At 42.8% G+C, this 16451-nt stretch overlaps 1 protein-coding gene across 2 annotated transcripts in view; it reads left to right on the plus strand.

Moving 5' to 3' along the window:
• TLN2 (talin 2) overlaps nucleotides 1-16451 on the plus strand; it is a 159212-nt gene that overhangs the window by 120453 nt on the left and 22308 nt on the right. For both annotated transcript variants that reach the window (XM_027704353.1, XM_027704354.1), the window contains 7 exons: nucleotides 1550-1669; nucleotides 3708-3854; nucleotides 4582-4748; nucleotides 6224-6407; nucleotides 8304-8429; nucleotides 9855-9971; nucleotides 12198-12383. In XM_027704353.1, the coding sequence (XP_027560154.1) occupies nucleotides 1550-1669; nucleotides 3708-3854; nucleotides 4582-4748; nucleotides 6224-6407; nucleotides 8304-8429; nucleotides 9855-9971; nucleotides 12198-12383 (1047 nt within the window). The remainder of the gene's footprint in view (nucleotides 1-1549; nucleotides 1670-3707; nucleotides 3855-4581; nucleotides 4749-6223; nucleotides 6408-8303; nucleotides 8430-9854; nucleotides 9972-12197; nucleotides 12384-16451) is intronic.

A 16451-nucleotide genomic window follows, 5' to 3' on the forward strand; every position in this document is an offset into this window, starting at 1 on the left:
GAGATGATTTTGTCCATTTAACTCTTGCATCTTAGTGGTGTGATTGTAGGGGGTCCTCTATGGGAGGAATGCTGGATTGTATTGTGGCTCTTCTGCTCAAAACCTTCTTATTTGGCTCATTTTTGAGGAGAAATAAAAGGAAAACTTTTCACCTACGTGCTTTTTCATCAGCCTGTTTAATTGGGCTGAAATACCACCTTTTGTTGATCGATGACTTCAGGTTACCCTTTCACTCTCACTGTTTCATTTAGCCTGTGAAATAACATCAGTGTTTTCAGGGCCCTGTAATAGTCAATGAGTGAATGCAGATCAACATCTCACATTGTCCTTTCCTTGCCTTTCTGTGATTCACTGGTTTGAACAAAAGAAAAAAGTGACACCTGTTGAATGGAGATTGCTCTTGACTCATGTTTCACAGTAATGCTTAATGTGTTTGCCTTTTGCACAGTGCTGTGGTTGCTCATTTGTTTTCGAGAGTTGACAGGAATGTTTATTTATGCTACAAGCAGGATTTGTCACGAAGTCCATTGCTCTTGCAGTCAAGACAGGTTGATGATTCCTCTATCTATGGCAATATAAATTTGTCTAAAATTAGTTTTGTCCCAGGGATGGAACTCCATGGCTTTTACTAAGATTAATTGAGACAGAAGAAATATCCCTGTTAAATGGTAGGCTTTTTCTAAAGAGAGATTCAGTTACTTCACAGAATCAGCAAGATTGGAAAAGACCTCTGAGATCATCAAGTCCAACCTATGACTGAACACCAACTTGTCACCCAGACCATGGCACTGATGCCACATCCAGCCTTTTCTTAAAAACCTCCAGGGATGGTGACTCTACCACCTCTGTGGGCAGCCCATTCCAATGTCCAGTCACCCTTTCTGTGAAGAACTTCTTCCTAATGTCCAACCTAGACCTTCCCTGGCACAGCTTAAGGCTGTTGTCCTCTTGCCCTACTGCTGGTTGTCTGGGAGCAGAGGCTGACCCCCAACTGGGAGGGTATTTATACTGATATATAGTATTTATACTGATATATAGTATTTACACTGATTTATGTCCTGATGTTCTACTGAGACATTCTGTGTAGTCCTGCCTGTTGCTTCTCCATCCCGTTCCCACATCTGAGAGGTGTTTTGCATCAGTCCTCAGATTTTTTCCATTTCCATGCTCCTGTGCCATGACAGCTGAGACTGCTGGAGGTTAGCTCACCTTTGACAAAATAAGGTGGCAGTGACACACAAAACCCGCTTCTCTTCCCGGTCCAAATAACTGTGTACCCGGCCCCTCTGTGTCAAAGAGTGAATTATTGGCTCTAACTGCTGCTCTTTGACGACCCGTGTGTTCAGCGAGTGCCTGGTTACCGTGACTCTAATAAAGCATGTTTGCTTGGGTTTTCTTGGAGCTCTTGCTGGAGGACAGGTCCCTTCCATGGCAGGGGTTTCAGCCGTGTTACCCGCGTGGCCAAACGATGATGGTGCCTCTAATCTGGAGCGTATTAACCGGTTATCTCACGCCTGTCGTTTCTCTCTCGCCTGTGTTCTCTCCCCAGATGACTAAGTCGGTTACTAACCCGGAGGAGTTGGGAGGACTGGCATCGCAAATGACCAATGACTATGGGCATCTGGCTCTGCAGGGCCGGATGGCCGCGGCTACGGCAGAACCAGAGGAGGTCTGCACTTCTGGGGCCTCTTTATCCTCTGCACGTGGTGGTGTTCACATGGGTGTTTGAGGTGGTTTGGAGCTGGCTCCCTGCCAAGTCTCCAAACCTCACCGCAAGAGCTCCCCCCTCCCAAAAAAAAACTAAGGGAAAAGAAAAAAAACCCACAAGAGAACCGAAACAAGAGAGAGGCAGCTAAAGCAATATATATAAATATATTTACACTTATATTACATTTATATACACTTGAAATATGGGTACGATTCCAAAAGGAAAAGGGAAGGGGGAAGGAAAAAAAAAACCAAATAAAAACGTCCAAATAGATATACACACGATCAGAAACTCAGGATCTAGCAAACTGAAGAATTAGCAAAAGAATATCTTACTACTCTCCTTGGGACAACAGAAAGTCGTGCTGGAACGACCGCTGGCAACCTCCGCCCCCCACGGTCAGCAAGGCCTCCCCAGGCCTCACTCCCCACACGGCAGAACCGACAGCAGGGAACCTGCACCTCCAAAGCCACTGGAAGGGAAGAGAGCGAAGGCCTCTCCTCCTTTCTTCTTGTACCCTGGCTTATGTAAAAATCGTAGGGAACACTGGGTAATATGGGCACTTCCTTGGTTACAAGCTGGTCACCAAGGAAGGCCCAGACTAAAACTACCACGGTGTTCTTTTACCGTGGAGAATACAGCAAAGGCAACAAGCCTTGTTGTGAGAATTACCCACTCAAAGAGCAGAAACCCCTGGCAAAACCTCCGTCTGGCTTCAGAGAGGAACAGCTTGGGATAATAGGGGGCAATTCCATAGGCTGTGACAGAACCTCCTGGATTACTTTGAGGCTTTTTCTTACAGGCAACTTGCAAATACAAAGAAAGCTCTTGATTTGTTACTGTACAGCTTTCCTTCAATATCACATGTTGTGACAAGTTACAAATTTACATATGCTTTTTTATCTTGCCTCTAAGTGATTTCAAGCATAACTTTCTGTCCTGAAAGTGAGAGTCAGGCAAGTGGTAGGAGCACAAGTTTCTTTTGCTGACAGGACATGTTCTGTACCTCAGAGTCAGAACGTGATGTGTGAGAAGCGTCTCATGTGCCTCGTGCTGAATGAGGAAAACAGACTGTTCACCTCAGTTCATTAACCTGTTATGGCAGTTGCTGCATATTCTCTGAGCCCAGGTTAAAAGGAGCCCTTTTACCGCTCTTTTCTCTCTGCCCTTGGTTATGGAGCACAGACAGACTTTGTCAAAATGGGATAAGAGGATATCTCACTTTCTCCGGATGTATCAGATTATTTAGATAAAAGACCTTCAAAGAGTTTTTGGCTTTGTACTTACATATCCTGTTGATACTCTACCTGAGTGTTTTGTGCTCAGTAGCTATGTGAGAAGCAACGGCTTGCACTTGGCTTGATATTACATTGAATTGCCCCTTCTGCACGTTACTTTCTGCCTGAGGTTGAAATAATTCTGTTTGTGATACTAATGGCTGTGATCCCTGCTCATTTATTAATCCCCAGTCACACCTGTATGCCTAAGTACATGCAGGTACTGAAACTAAACAGGGGCCATGCATCTTATGATGTAGGATTATTAATAAATCAGAAGCAGCAACAGCAGGATTGTCCATGTTTCAGTGCTCTGCATGTACATGGTTGGTTCTGGAGACTGTGTGAGGTTCAAAACAAACAGAGTCACACACTTTTTGATCCAGTTTAATCAGTGTAGATTGTAGTAAAATATATAGTTTTTACCCATCACAGGTCCCTTGAATAGAGCTCACACTGACTCACATACACACCTTATCCCTTCTCTTTCCCAGGCTCTGGTTCTCTGGTGCTCCTGTTTCATCAGTGAGCCTTCTCTGGGGTTGTGCTGGAATTACATCTGTCCTCTCTTTCTGATCTCTGCAGAGTGTGTAACAGTGGGCAAATATTGGTAACAAAGATTCACCAGAGCGACAGTGTTTCTGTTTCTATTGACACAGTGTACCAGCATGACATCTGTTTATTTGCTTTGCCCTTGATTCCTTTCTCCCTTTACCATCTAGATCGGGTTCCAGATCAGGACTCGGGTGCAGGAGCTTGGCCATGGATGTATCTTCCTTGTGCAGAAAGCTGGAGCTCTGCAGATTTGCCCTACAGACAGTTACACCAAGAGGGAGCTGATAGAATGTGCTCGTGCTGTCACAGAGAAGGTAGGACAGCCTTCTGTGCTGCCCCACTGTGTGTGTACTGAGCTTCCATGGGGTAAACCAGGCAAGTGGGATTTGGGTAATTGCTTCTTTGAACTTCACGTTCTAGTCCAACAGTGTCTGAATTACCCAAAGTTCTTACTTTTCTCTCAAGTGCTCAGTGCAGTTCACATGCTAGATTAGCACATGAATAGCCCTTGCTCATGCCTTGCCTCATATGAGAGAGAGATTGGTCTGAAACTAAATCCTAAGACATGAGATGGCACTTAAGCCTTCTGAGGCTCCCCCTGGCCACAGTCACTGAGATGAGGTTGGTCCATGACACCTGGTTTCATGTAGCAACATCCTCTCCTTTTAAGACTGGGCCAAGGTAGCTGCCTAGAACTCCATCTTCAAACTGTTGAGGCTTCTTGTCCCTTGGACACATCCCCTTCAAACAGATGGCCTGGGGAGCTTGGATGGGCTGAACCTTTTTGTTGGCCATGAACACTGAGAGTGAGTGCCAGTTGCTTTCGGATCTCACCAAACACTTTGGCCTAGCCTGTGTTGGTGTGCTCTCAGCTGTGCCAGTTTGTCACCATGATGTGCCCCAGGAGTAGCGACGACCCCAAATTTAGGCAGAGGTAGACAGTGTCCTGTGAGTAAAGGTAAAGCTGATAAAGAGAGTCATAATGATTCTCAGCACCGGGTTTTTTTTGATGACTGCCTTCTTGCTTTATGTTGTTTCCAGGTCTCCTTGGTTCTGTCTGCCCTCCAGGCAGGGAACAAAGGCACCCAAGCCTGCATCACTGCTGCCAGTGCCGTGTCAGGGATCATTGCAGACCTGGACACCACCATCATGTTTGCTACTGCTGGGACCCTCAATGCTGAGAACAACGAGTCCTTTGCAGATCACAGGTCAGTGGGACTGAAGGGGATGGAGGAGCACAGGGGACAGTGGAACTGGCAGGAGGGACTGGCACATGGGGGTACATTTTTACCTGTCTAGATTCACGTGAATGAAATTGGGTGAGGCAGTGGAGTGAGAGGAGAAACAGGAAAATGGGGATATCAATAAGTACAGCAAACTGGAGTTTGGTGCTTTCTGTGATGAAAGAATTTTAAAAAGCTGAGGAACATCTGGTGACAGAGCTTTCAACAGAAGACTGCAACTATAGCACTATTTTGGCTTTTTTGGGGTTTTTTTGTTTTTGTTTTCATTCAAGCTGTCTGATTGCATGGACTACCGTGCATTGTTATTCCAGTAGTGAAAATGAGCTGTCTGTGACGTTGAAGAGGAATCTTTTTTATGCTTTTTCCAACAGCTGTTCTTGACTGTCTGGCTGTGTTTGTCTTGCTAAATCATGCTTATGGTTAATGCTGCTGTGGACAGCAGTGGTGGGAACAGCACAGCCATGCTACGCATTTTCCACTTGGGCAGAGATGAGTCCAGTGTTCCTTTCAAGTGGCACCTGCGACAAAATAATCCCACAGCATTTGCCATCAATTAACAGATTTACAGCATCTGACTGTTGCTTCTTTTACAGTAAAGCCCAGGCTTCACAGCCAAGGCACTGCCTTACTGCTCCACAGCCTAGTTGGCCAACACAACTATTGCATGACCAGCATTTATTTCCCTCCTCCCCAGTTGCTGAAGGAAGAGGAAAGATGCAGAGGTGTCTGAGCTGCTGCTGTTCTGCAGACTGAAAGTCAGGGCTTTTCATACAGGTGTCATTTATTTCCAGGGCTCACATTTATTTCCAGGGCTCACATTTATTTCCAGGATGACATTTTACATGAATAGGGTCCTAGTTTCAATTCATTTGACTTGCTTGTGAACTGCATAATCGAAATGATTTCTTCTTTTATCCAGATGTTGCTTTGGATTTGTTGTGCTGACAGGTCAAAACATGTATATGGGGGAAGTGGGGAGGGAATCCTGACTAGGACACATTCCCTGTTCCTGTTGCCATTCTTGCTATTACCTTCCTTGCAAATGATTATTATTTTAGTTTCCTTACAATACACTGATTAATATAGGCATTCAACATCTGGTACTTTTATCGCAGCATGGCCAGATTTTCTTTTGGTGTTCAAATCCAATGCTGTCTGCTGCTACTGCCCTGTCTAATTTCCTTTCAAGATGGGGTCATTTTAATAAACTGCCCTGCATCTGCCCAAAATGTTCTGCTACTGTTTTAATAGTTGTCTTTTCTTTTTGTTTTTTAAGCTTCCACCTGTGGTATATTATGAGCAGACACTGGCATGATGGCTTAGATCAGCTCCTTTATGTAGCTGTTAGTCACCATAACATTGGAAAACACATTTTTTTCCTCTTCTCCTTTTCCACTTCCTTCCCTGCTTCCTCTTTTTTTTTTTTTTTTTTGCTACAGGGAAAATATCCTGAAAACAGCAAAAGCTTTAGTTGAAGACACAAAATTGTTGGTTTCTGGTGCTGCCTCAAGTCAGGACAAACTGGCCCAAGCAGCTCAGTCATCAGCCAACACCATCACTCAACTTGCTGAGGTAGTAAAATTGGGAGCAGCAAGCTTGGGATCCGATGATCCTGAAACACAGGTGAGATGTTTTAAGATATTTCTGATACTCTGAAGGAGAACAGAGACAGGTTTCAATTGGGAGAACTGCGTGGGACTTCTGCTTTTAAACAATGTAATAGGGTTCATCTCCTGTGGGACTTTCCTGGGTTTGCTCAGATGTCACTGGTTTTTTAGAATACAACCAAGAGGTTAAAGCATTGAGTAGAACTAGTTGTGCCTTTGTGTAACACTTCTGCTTTTATTTCACTGCTGTGTTCCAGCTGGGATGCTTTTGGCGAAGGATTTGGCTTAGCTTTACTAACTTGTGATTGGACCCCTGGTCATCCCATTTTTGTTCCAAAGAGCCTGCATGTTCTTAAAGCTGCTTTAAAGCTTACAGCTGGACTGTGCACTGTGTTACTGGTGTGGGCTGACAGGCTCCTGCCATTCTCCCCCTATATCTGACTGCTTTTTCAATTAACTTGGTCACTTTTCAATGTGGATCATCTCTAATATTTCTTCAGCTGTTTGTTTAGATCTCAGTGAAATGGAGGTTGGCAACATATTGCAGATTGCCTGTGGAGGGACCAAAATAGTCTGAAACCCCCTGCTCATTTGGATAATGCTCTGAAACAGATGTGTGCTCTGTTTAGCTTGACCTGTGTGATGAACTAAACTTCTGACATGTTCCTCTCTAGGAATATTCTGCTGGAAGCACTTTTTCTGTCTTTTTTTTCTTTTTTTTTTGTTTAAACAGGAGATTTTCCATAATTCAGCAACATCTGCAGAACATTTATCACACATTGCTTTTCTCTATTTGTAAAAGCTGAGAATACAGTACTTAAAAGCTGTTGTGCACAAGTAATTATTTACTTGGAGCAGTTTTCTATTGCCAGTTTGGAACTGTAGGTGCATCGTGTATCCTAAATGGAGCACATGATACTCTCACAATTTTTTTCATAGCAGTAACATTTATTTTACCTGGTATGATAGTTTCAAATGGCTCATGCTGTAAGTTGCCCCATGACATTGGCAGCTGAACAACAGAGAATCTCATCACTCTGTCCTATTTCTCAGGTTTTTGTCTCATTTGTGTGGTCAAAGAGCTTCTGAGCTACCGAAAGTTAATTAAACTTCTCACAAAAAGCAAAGACTTCTCTTGTTCTACGAGTTGCAGTGAATTGCAAACACAAAGGGGTGAGGCTGATTTAGGGTTATTTATAATGCTGCAGAAATGCAGTTATTGAGAAGTGATTGTTCCTAGTGATTACCTGGGGTTTTTTTTTGTGCTGAGCTTTCTCATTTTTCATGCATCTTTCCACATTTTCCTTAGCATTAACTCCTCTGAATTCCATCAAAATACTCATTACATCTAATTTTCTACTAGTGGAAAGGGCAAAGGAGAAGGATTGGGAGGAGAGAATTATTATCCTGAGATAATTAACAAGTCCTTATCTAGGACTCTTGTCTTTGAGCTCAGGTTAAGGAGGTAATATCTCCAGATTTCACTTTTCCTCACTTTTCAGCATTTAATTCCGTATAAGCTCTTAGAGAATTCAACTTCCCCTCCAGACTCTTCACCTAACAGCTTCTCTGACAGCTTAATATCTTTGTTGTGCTGTGGCACCCAGAACTGCACACAGTCCTCGAGGTGAGGCTGCACCAGTGCAGAGCAGAAGGAAATCCCACCTGGAATCAGCATTTCAACTTCTTCCTGTGACAGGAAATAGTCAATTTTATAGACTCTGACTGGTGTATGAAACACTGCAGCTCTCAGCACAGCTTTTCCTCTTCCAGAATATTCAGTGTTTTGCTGGGGTAGTGGGAGGTGGTACTATTTAGTAGGTGTTTTTTTTGCTGTGTTCTAAAAATCACACCCCCATGCAGACTTACCCCTTTTGTGCCTGAGCCTTGCAGCTATTTCTCATTCCTGCAGGTTGTCCTCATCAATGCTATCAAGGATGTTGCAAAGGCCCTCTCTGATCTCATTGGTGCTACCAAAGGAGCTGCCAGCAAACCAGCAGATGATCCCTCCATGTACCAGCTGAAAGGTGCTGCCAAGGTAAAACCTTACCCTTGCATTGTGTTTGAAAGTGCCTGCGCAACCACATTTGACATGTGAAGCTTGGACCAGGCAATTTCTGATTGCCTGAAAACTCATCTTCCTTTGTTTCATCATCATCATCCTGGGATGGTAAAGAAAAACAAGATGCTGTTGAGTTTTGATGAAGCTCCAGTTTTTCTAGGCTGTCAGATGACTTTTGTGGTTTTGGTGACAGAACTGTAATCCTCCTGAAGAGAAATTTCTCTCTTTTACAGGCCCATATCTGAGGGCAGGTTTTCCTTTCAAAATGATATAGACTAAAATTTATCCAGTATAAAATGGTATCAAGATACTGCATTCTAAATAATGAATGTTCAGGATAAGCAGGGGCTCTCCTTATTTACACCTTGCAGCCTGGGGAGGGAGGTGGGTAAAAACAACCTCCTGTAACTCTGTGTTAGGATATTGTGCATTTCCAACTCCTCTCTCCCAGGTCTTTCCACGAAGCACATAAGTATCAAAGCTCAAAACTTGCAGAGATTATGCCATACCTGTGATACCTTTAACTTTATTTTCCCTGCATTTGAGCTGTGTTATTGCATTTGCCTCACAGAGATCACGTGGATTTGTGTCTACAAAATATTTCCAGGGGTGGAGATCTCGGTGGTGTTATTTCTCTGTGCCTCTCTGCCTTTCAGAGCACATGCTTACAGTGTACTGTTGAGGCACTACTTGAAAAATAACTCAACTAGTCAAGAAAAATGGCTTTTTGGCTCTTCCCACTGTGAAGAGGTGTCTTTGACAAGTCATCACCGTCAAGAAGTTGGCTTTTCTGTCTCTCCTTTTTTCATTGCAGCTGTTGTTTGTATCTCAATATACTGGGGTGGAGGAAGGATGTAACTATTGCAGTGACAATTAGGTTATTCTGCATCAGAACTATTGAGTTTGTAACAGGAACAGTAACACTGATCCTGTATCTCCATTTGGGCTTGAGGCTGGTGTTTGACTCCTTGCTCTTCTGGGGTTTTATGTGATTGCAGAGAATGTACTGGACACATTTCAAAGAGCAATACCATCCTTGATCCATGTCCCCTTCAACTGGCAGTGTCAGATGTGCAGGAGGAAAAGACAGTAACGTGCTCTATATAAGCTGTGATTTTTCCATTTTTTGGTAATTTTTTTGCCAGAACAATCACACTTGAGATAGTACTCTGTGCAGTTCATTGTGCAATGTTTCTGCAGCTTATGAGGAGCTTTCAGAATGTGGCCAGCACAGGAGTTGGTATCTAGTCCTGTAAAACAAGTACAGTTCAAGATGTTTCTTAGGTCCTATTCAAAGTAACAATGCTGCCTACTTTAATTTGCCTTGCTTCACACACTGGTGTCTCTGAAAAATGGGAGGGAGGATTCATGGATTTTTGTCCTCCCTTTTTTCTTCTTCAGGTGATGGTAACAAATGTCACATCCCTTTTGAAGACTGTTAAAGCAGTGGAAGATGAAGCCACTCGAGGGACGAGAGCTCTCGAGGCCACAATTGAGTACATCAAGCAGGAGCTCACGGTGAGAACAGAACAGCCCTTTGAAGTGGTTTTTGGGAGTATGTCTTTGCACTAAACCAGGCCTGCCCACAGCTCCTCCTCAAGCTGTGCTTTACTGCCTTGCACTGCCTTGGGTGCAATTTGGGCCTCTCTACCTGCTGCAAATCATCTCTGAAAGTACAATTACAATCCACTTCAGCCTCTCTACTTTCACACATTTCCAGTCCCCACTTTGAGACTGAAGATGCTCCTGTCAAGTACAAAACTGGAAGCAACTGCTTCCTTCTTCTCTAGGCCTTAAGCTTTCCCTACAGATATTCTTTTCTGAGTCTGATGCTGTTCCTTTTGTTTTTTGATCCTGGCTTTGGGAGAGTCTCCTCAGTATCACTGCCCTACTGCATCTGCAGTTTAATCTTGTTTCTATTTTTCCTTTATTATGAAGTGATACTACCAGGGATACACAGCCTGCTATCTGATATTCTGGGTGAGCAGGAATTAATGATAGCATGGAATTCTCTCCCAGATAAGGTGTTAGACCATGACAATTGTTTTCCTTCCTCTTTAAGATATAAAAATACAGCCTCCAGCTGCAGCTTTCAGTTATTTTTTTTAACTAGCACAGTGCCATAAATAATACCTGAATATTTGTGAAGGAGCCTGATTTTTTTTTTCCTTCTTTTACTTACAGTCATTTTTATTAAAAAACCCCTATAGATACAATCTCCAGCAGAAAAATCTTTGATGTGTAGTCTGTGGATTAGCAATTCTTAACTCTAACAGCACTGGCACAGCTTTGTCTTGTCAAGTGCTCTCCATAGAACAACCAGTTTTCATTGTGTGAGCAATGCTGTTGTAATGGAGAAATTTATTTTAAATTATTTTCTTTCAAATACCTGTATGTAGTCATTGGGAATTCCTATGGCAGTGGTAAAACCTCCTGACTTGGTACCTGAGCAGGGATGTTCTGTACAATGTCTAGTGTGTGTTATTGTTATGTATCCTGGTGAAGGCCTGGCTTTACATCCCTTCCTGTAACTGAGCTAAAACCTGTCCAGATCTGTCACTGGAGGATTGTGCATTGTCACTTCTGCTTCCTCAGTTTGCTTGGTATCTGTTGGAAGTGTTCCTCCTTTTGCTGTTGCCAACATTGCTAAGGAATGGATCTGTGGTGGTGTTGCCACCTCTTCCATGGGGGGGAAGGTGGAGTGCTAGGGGAGGGTCAAGAGGAACAGGGGATGGCTCAAGTGTGTGCTCAAGAAAATGCATCAGGTTTGATTTGGAATTCCAGGGACTGAATCTGAGCAACGTCAAATATCCTTCACATATTTAGCCAGAATTCATTTTTTGAACATTACTTCCATTTCTGGAGAGAGAAAGTGAAAATCAGATGAACTGAGAGCACAGGATAGACCTGGCTCATTTTTGTCCAGACATTTGTGTTCTGAAAGCACTAGCCTGCTTAGGTTGCACTGTGTGGAGTCAAGAAACCTCTCCTGATTAATTGAGCACTCCAAACTGTCCCTACACTTCATAAGAATGGCAGGTAAATAGAGGCTAAAGCTTGGGATAAGAAAATACAAGATCAAAGTGAGGTTACCCAGCTCTTCTTACGTACGTGTTACCGCAGTTCCTGTGTTCCAATATTCATGAGTGCTGTGCACTGCCAGATAATTGGAACTATTTTCACACAATTCACCCTGCAAAATTATATCTTTAGGTTTCTGAGGGGGAACTAAATATAGTCGAAGAGACAACGTTCCACCTCTGCTGTTTTAAGACACATTTGAATGTTTTAGTGATGCTCTCGGTCTGTACTGCTCTGTGCTGTCAATGAGGGTTGGGAGGGCCCAGCCTTTGCAGGGGAAGGATCTCCTCAGGTGAGCAGACCAGCCTAAACAGCAGACAGGATGAAAAAAAGAGTATAATTAAAGGAATAGTAATTTTTATCATCCTGTAATGCTCTGAACAGCTGTCTGGAGAAACTGTGATCCGGGTGGTTACATGAGAGATGAGATGAAGGGGTTAACCCTTTTTATTGTTATCCTTCCCTCAGCTTATTGTTTCCCTCTGGAGGTGAGCAGGCTTATCTGATCCAGGCTTATGACAGGCAAGAATGATATCCAAGTGCTCCAAATATGTTTCTAATTTCCTGCTGTTCAAGGGCTGCTTCCCTTTGCCGCCTCCTTCTCGCGGTCGTTCTGCCGCGACACGAGTGGTCTCAGACTTTTCCTTCTGCTTTCACTTTTAGGTGTTCCAGTCGAGCGAGGTTCCAGAAAAGACCTCATCACCTGAAGAGTCCATCCGGATGACGAAGGGAATCACCATGGCAACTGCCAAAGCTGTTGCAGCTGGGAACTCATGCAGGCAGGAGGATGTGATCGCTACAGCGAACCTGAGCCGCAAAGCAGTTGCTGACATGCTGACAGCTTGTAAGGTAAAGATGCACTTCCTTGCTAACACTGAGCTTTTTGTGTGTGTCTGTGCCTCTAAATCCGTGGAACATTGTATTTTTTTGTTTGGTTTCTTTGTGTTAATACTCTGCTTTTCACGTGAGGAAGTTGACGGTTAAGAGAATTTTAAGGGAACGTGTCCCTCGAAAGGATTTTGGGTGCTGTGCACTCACAAAAAGCAGCATTAACATTGACTGTTTTCTTTTTGTGAAAATGAGAAATTTTATTTGAGCTGAAATTTCCTCGTTCCCAGTCAGAAGGCAAATAATCTGTGCAAGTGGTAGAATATACAAGTAGTCTTGTGGTCACAAATATCATTTCATTATTCCTAGGAATGGTGAAATGGTGAAAGGAATCACTCTGGTCTATTTTTAATATTCCTTTCCCCCCTAACCAAACCTGTCCGTTTGCTCCGTTTCTTCTGTGCTTTTTCAAAATGTTTTGCATTTGCACTAAAAATAGTGGTGCCCTGTTTTCTACACTGCTTGAACTAGACAACTTTGAAAAACTGTCCTGCAAAACCCGGGGGGAACTGTGTGCCATATAAAGGGTATGAAACCATTTGGCTTTGTTCTGATGACAAAAAAGACCTAGGCATAAAGAATTAAAAAATGGGATTATAAAGATCTTATTCCTTTTGGTCTTCAGCAGTAACTGTAGTAGTAAAGTGCCTTTACCTGTAAATCATAGCTATTTACCTCTGCATTTCCGTGTGTGGAAGGTGACAGTGAAATAATGGTGTTCTCTGTGTGCTGTCTGTTTTCAGTATTTGGTCAAATCCTAACTGCCTACGTCAGTCCCAGGTTAATTTTTAACCCAATTCTGCCCAAACAGAAGGGTTAATTTTGCTTTTAAAATGATCCTCATGCAAAAGTGCAAGTTCTAGTATAACTTAGAACTGGATTTTTACAAAACCATCGAGTAAAGCTTTTTATCTTGACTTAGTTTTCTAACGGGTTTTTTAGCATCTCACAGTTCTTGGCCACTTTTCGTCCCCCGAATTTTGATTCTGTCCTCTCCATAACCTCAGAAGGTCAGCAAAACAAAGCAGCTCCAATTTGCATGGGAAAATTAAACTGTAATACTTCCATGAGAACTACCATAGCCTAATTAGTGTTAGGGACAATCCAGTTAATTGAAACTAGTAAGGGAAGCTCAGAACAGTTTCTAGTTGTGCAACATTCTGACAGATCAATTCAGGCATCAATCCAGATGCACATCAATACAGATCCTCTGGCATTTTGAAGTGACCAGTGCAGGCACATTTTAGTTTTCCATCTCTCCAAACAGGCAGCAAATTCTCAGGAAGAGAATCCTCTCTTTCTATTAACATTACAAACACACTCGCAGGCACACACAGCCCAACACTCGCTTTTGAACGTCGATTTATGAACGTTCATATTTTATATTTGTGTTTGCTCCCAGTTAATGTGAATGGCTTCTGAGTGGTTCATGCTTTGCAAGTGTCCAACAGGATGGAACTTCCTGCAGGGTGAACAGTGGAGGTCTGGGGTGCTGGAAAAGCATTTGTGATCTCCCAGGGAGTTGCTTCGACAAAGAAAGGAAAATGGCTGGGAATCATTTTACTTACCTGTAATGATACAGTGCCAAGGCATCAGATCTAGTTTTGTCTTATCTAGCTTTCTTAAGGTCAAGAGCATTTATTGGGCAAACAGGAATAAAAGTCTTCAGGAATACTAATTTTATGCAATATCTAAAATGTAGGAAAAATAGTCGTGTCACTTAAACTTTTAAATACGCAGTCTGAATCAGACTTGGTTTAGAAAATCTTGGTTTAGGTCCTGATTTAGAAAATTCTGCTCAGAGACTTAGAAATCTTATGCCATTAATTCTGCAAATTGATTACTGTACGTGCCATTTCCATGGTAAACCCCATTGCTTGACTTTTAGGGGTAGGAACCAGCAGCCACCCCACCGTGCTGTCAGAGCTGTGTGATGCAGTGCCACTGGGGCTTTGTGATGTTTGACAAACACTGAAGGGATTTCTAGTGTTATTAAGCTAATCTGTAGAATAAGCACTTGATAAATCATCAGATTTTTACGTCCTTTAGGCTAAGACAAAAGAGTGTTTGTATGATCTGTGGTAGAATTGTACAGAACGTAGCTCTGACTTCCCTGGTGTCAGGAATTTAAATGTAAGTTCTATTTCACTGCCAGTTGCCTCAGGCAAGTAGTATTAGGGATTTGAATTATTAGCAGCTATATAAATGCTTGTGCTTGTTCTGCTATACATGAATTTACAGTGCTCATTACTAATTCTGTATTTATGAGTAGATGTTATTTCAAAAGACAATGAGGTTGCTTACTGGGGGATGTAATGAACCAAGACAACTCTCATTAAAGTCAGTGGAAACACTGTAATTACATTTATTGAAGAGTAGAGCAGGCCCTAAGATAACAACAATTACTTTCTTTATTACCTATTTGTATAAATTAATGACTATGCAGTAAGTAACCTGTGCATAATATCAGTACTTGTAATGATTGCTGTTGGAAAGGAAACAGATATGGAAGGTCCATCAAAACCATAGAAAACAATTGCAGTGAGTAATCATTTAGATCATTCCATAGCCAGGAGATTGAGGGAAGGAATTATTCACCTTTTCTCAGCACTAGTTAGGCTGAGTTTAGACTTGGGCTCCCTGAAGGAGTAAAGGCACTGATGGCACTGGAGTGAGCTCAGCGGGGCTGGAGCACAGGGCCTGTGAGGAGACACTGATGAGCTGCAGGAGAAATGGCTTTGGAGGGACCTCAGCAGCCCTCAGACACCTTCCTGCACCAGTCATCCCTCAGGGCTACGAGAGGGGCTGCCAGAGCCAAGCAGGGTTTGCTGCCTTCATGTTCTGAGAGCACATGAAGAGAAAATGAGGGCTGGGAGTGGAGAGAAGCCTCAGAATGAGGAAACAAATCTGTGTTCTGATTCATCTTGAAATGTTTCTTCAGACTTTCTGCCTGAGTCTGGAAGAGAAAGCACTTCTGTTCCAAGTCCCAACTGCAGTAGTGAGATGTCTGTTGGGATGCTTCTGGGTTACAAAATGACTTCCTGAAATGACTTTTGTCACCTCTTTAGGCTGCTGTGAAGTACATGGGTGTTTTTTTAAGATTCATTAAGTCTTAAAAATGCTGCCAAAATATTCAGATATCACTCTTGGTTATGTATGCAAAACACAGAAGGAACTTGATATTTCTCTCCTACAGATGGTTACTCTAATTGCCTGTGTTACAGTAATATTAAGTGAAGGGACATTATAGGATGCTTTACAATATATTCATAAGAAACACTGGGAGATCCTTTGCTCTATTTGAGAAATTTAAAAAAATGTTCTGAATTTTTTGGGCTTCTGGAGCTCATTTGAAGTGGGCTGAAGACGAGGAGAGTCCTGTGCTGTCTCCTCCCATCTTCTCACCCTTTATGTTATTTGCTGGCAGGATGAGGAGATGAAGGAGGCTCGCAAAGCCCTTTTCCTGCTCTGCTGATCCTGAGTTTCCCTGCAGAGGGAGCCCAGAGACCAGAGCCAGGCCTGGCTGCTGCCAGCGCTGGTTGGGATGTTGTGGGTTGCAGGAAAGGGCCTAAAATAAGCAAGCAATGAGATAATCCCTGGCCTAAGGGAAGATAAGAGGCTGCAGGACTGGAAGGAGCTGCTCTGTGGGAGGAAATGCTAAATTTTTTAATTTTTAGGAAGTTTCACCTGTCAACAGTTGGTCCTTCTGTTCAATAAAAGAATCCCCTAGAAGTTTACTGTAGAAAATACAAGGCTCAGAGAGGCCACAGTTTTCACTTTTTATTAAAAATAAATTGGGTGAGTCAGTCAGGCTTCTGTCAGATGTCAGACATTATAATTAATGGAAGTCCTTATGAAGTCAAAGATCTGACTCTGCTTCTCTCTGTATTTAGACAGATGCTCCAGCACTGCTGTTGCTTTGTTAAATCACTGTGTCAAGCTAAAGCCATTAATAAGCTTTTATTTACAGAGTGGTACCAGGCAATGAGAAGCAGCTAATGATTCTTTTGGTGGGTGGGTGGGTCAGTT

This window comes from Neopelma chrysocephalum, unplaced genomic scaffold (assembly GCF_003984885.1).
Source record: "Neopelma chrysocephalum unplaced genomic scaffold, ASM398488v2 Primary Assembly neopelma1_274, whole genome shotgun sequence".
Taxonomy (NCBI): domain Eukaryota; kingdom Metazoa; phylum Chordata; class Aves; order Passeriformes; family Pipridae; genus Neopelma; species Neopelma chrysocephalum.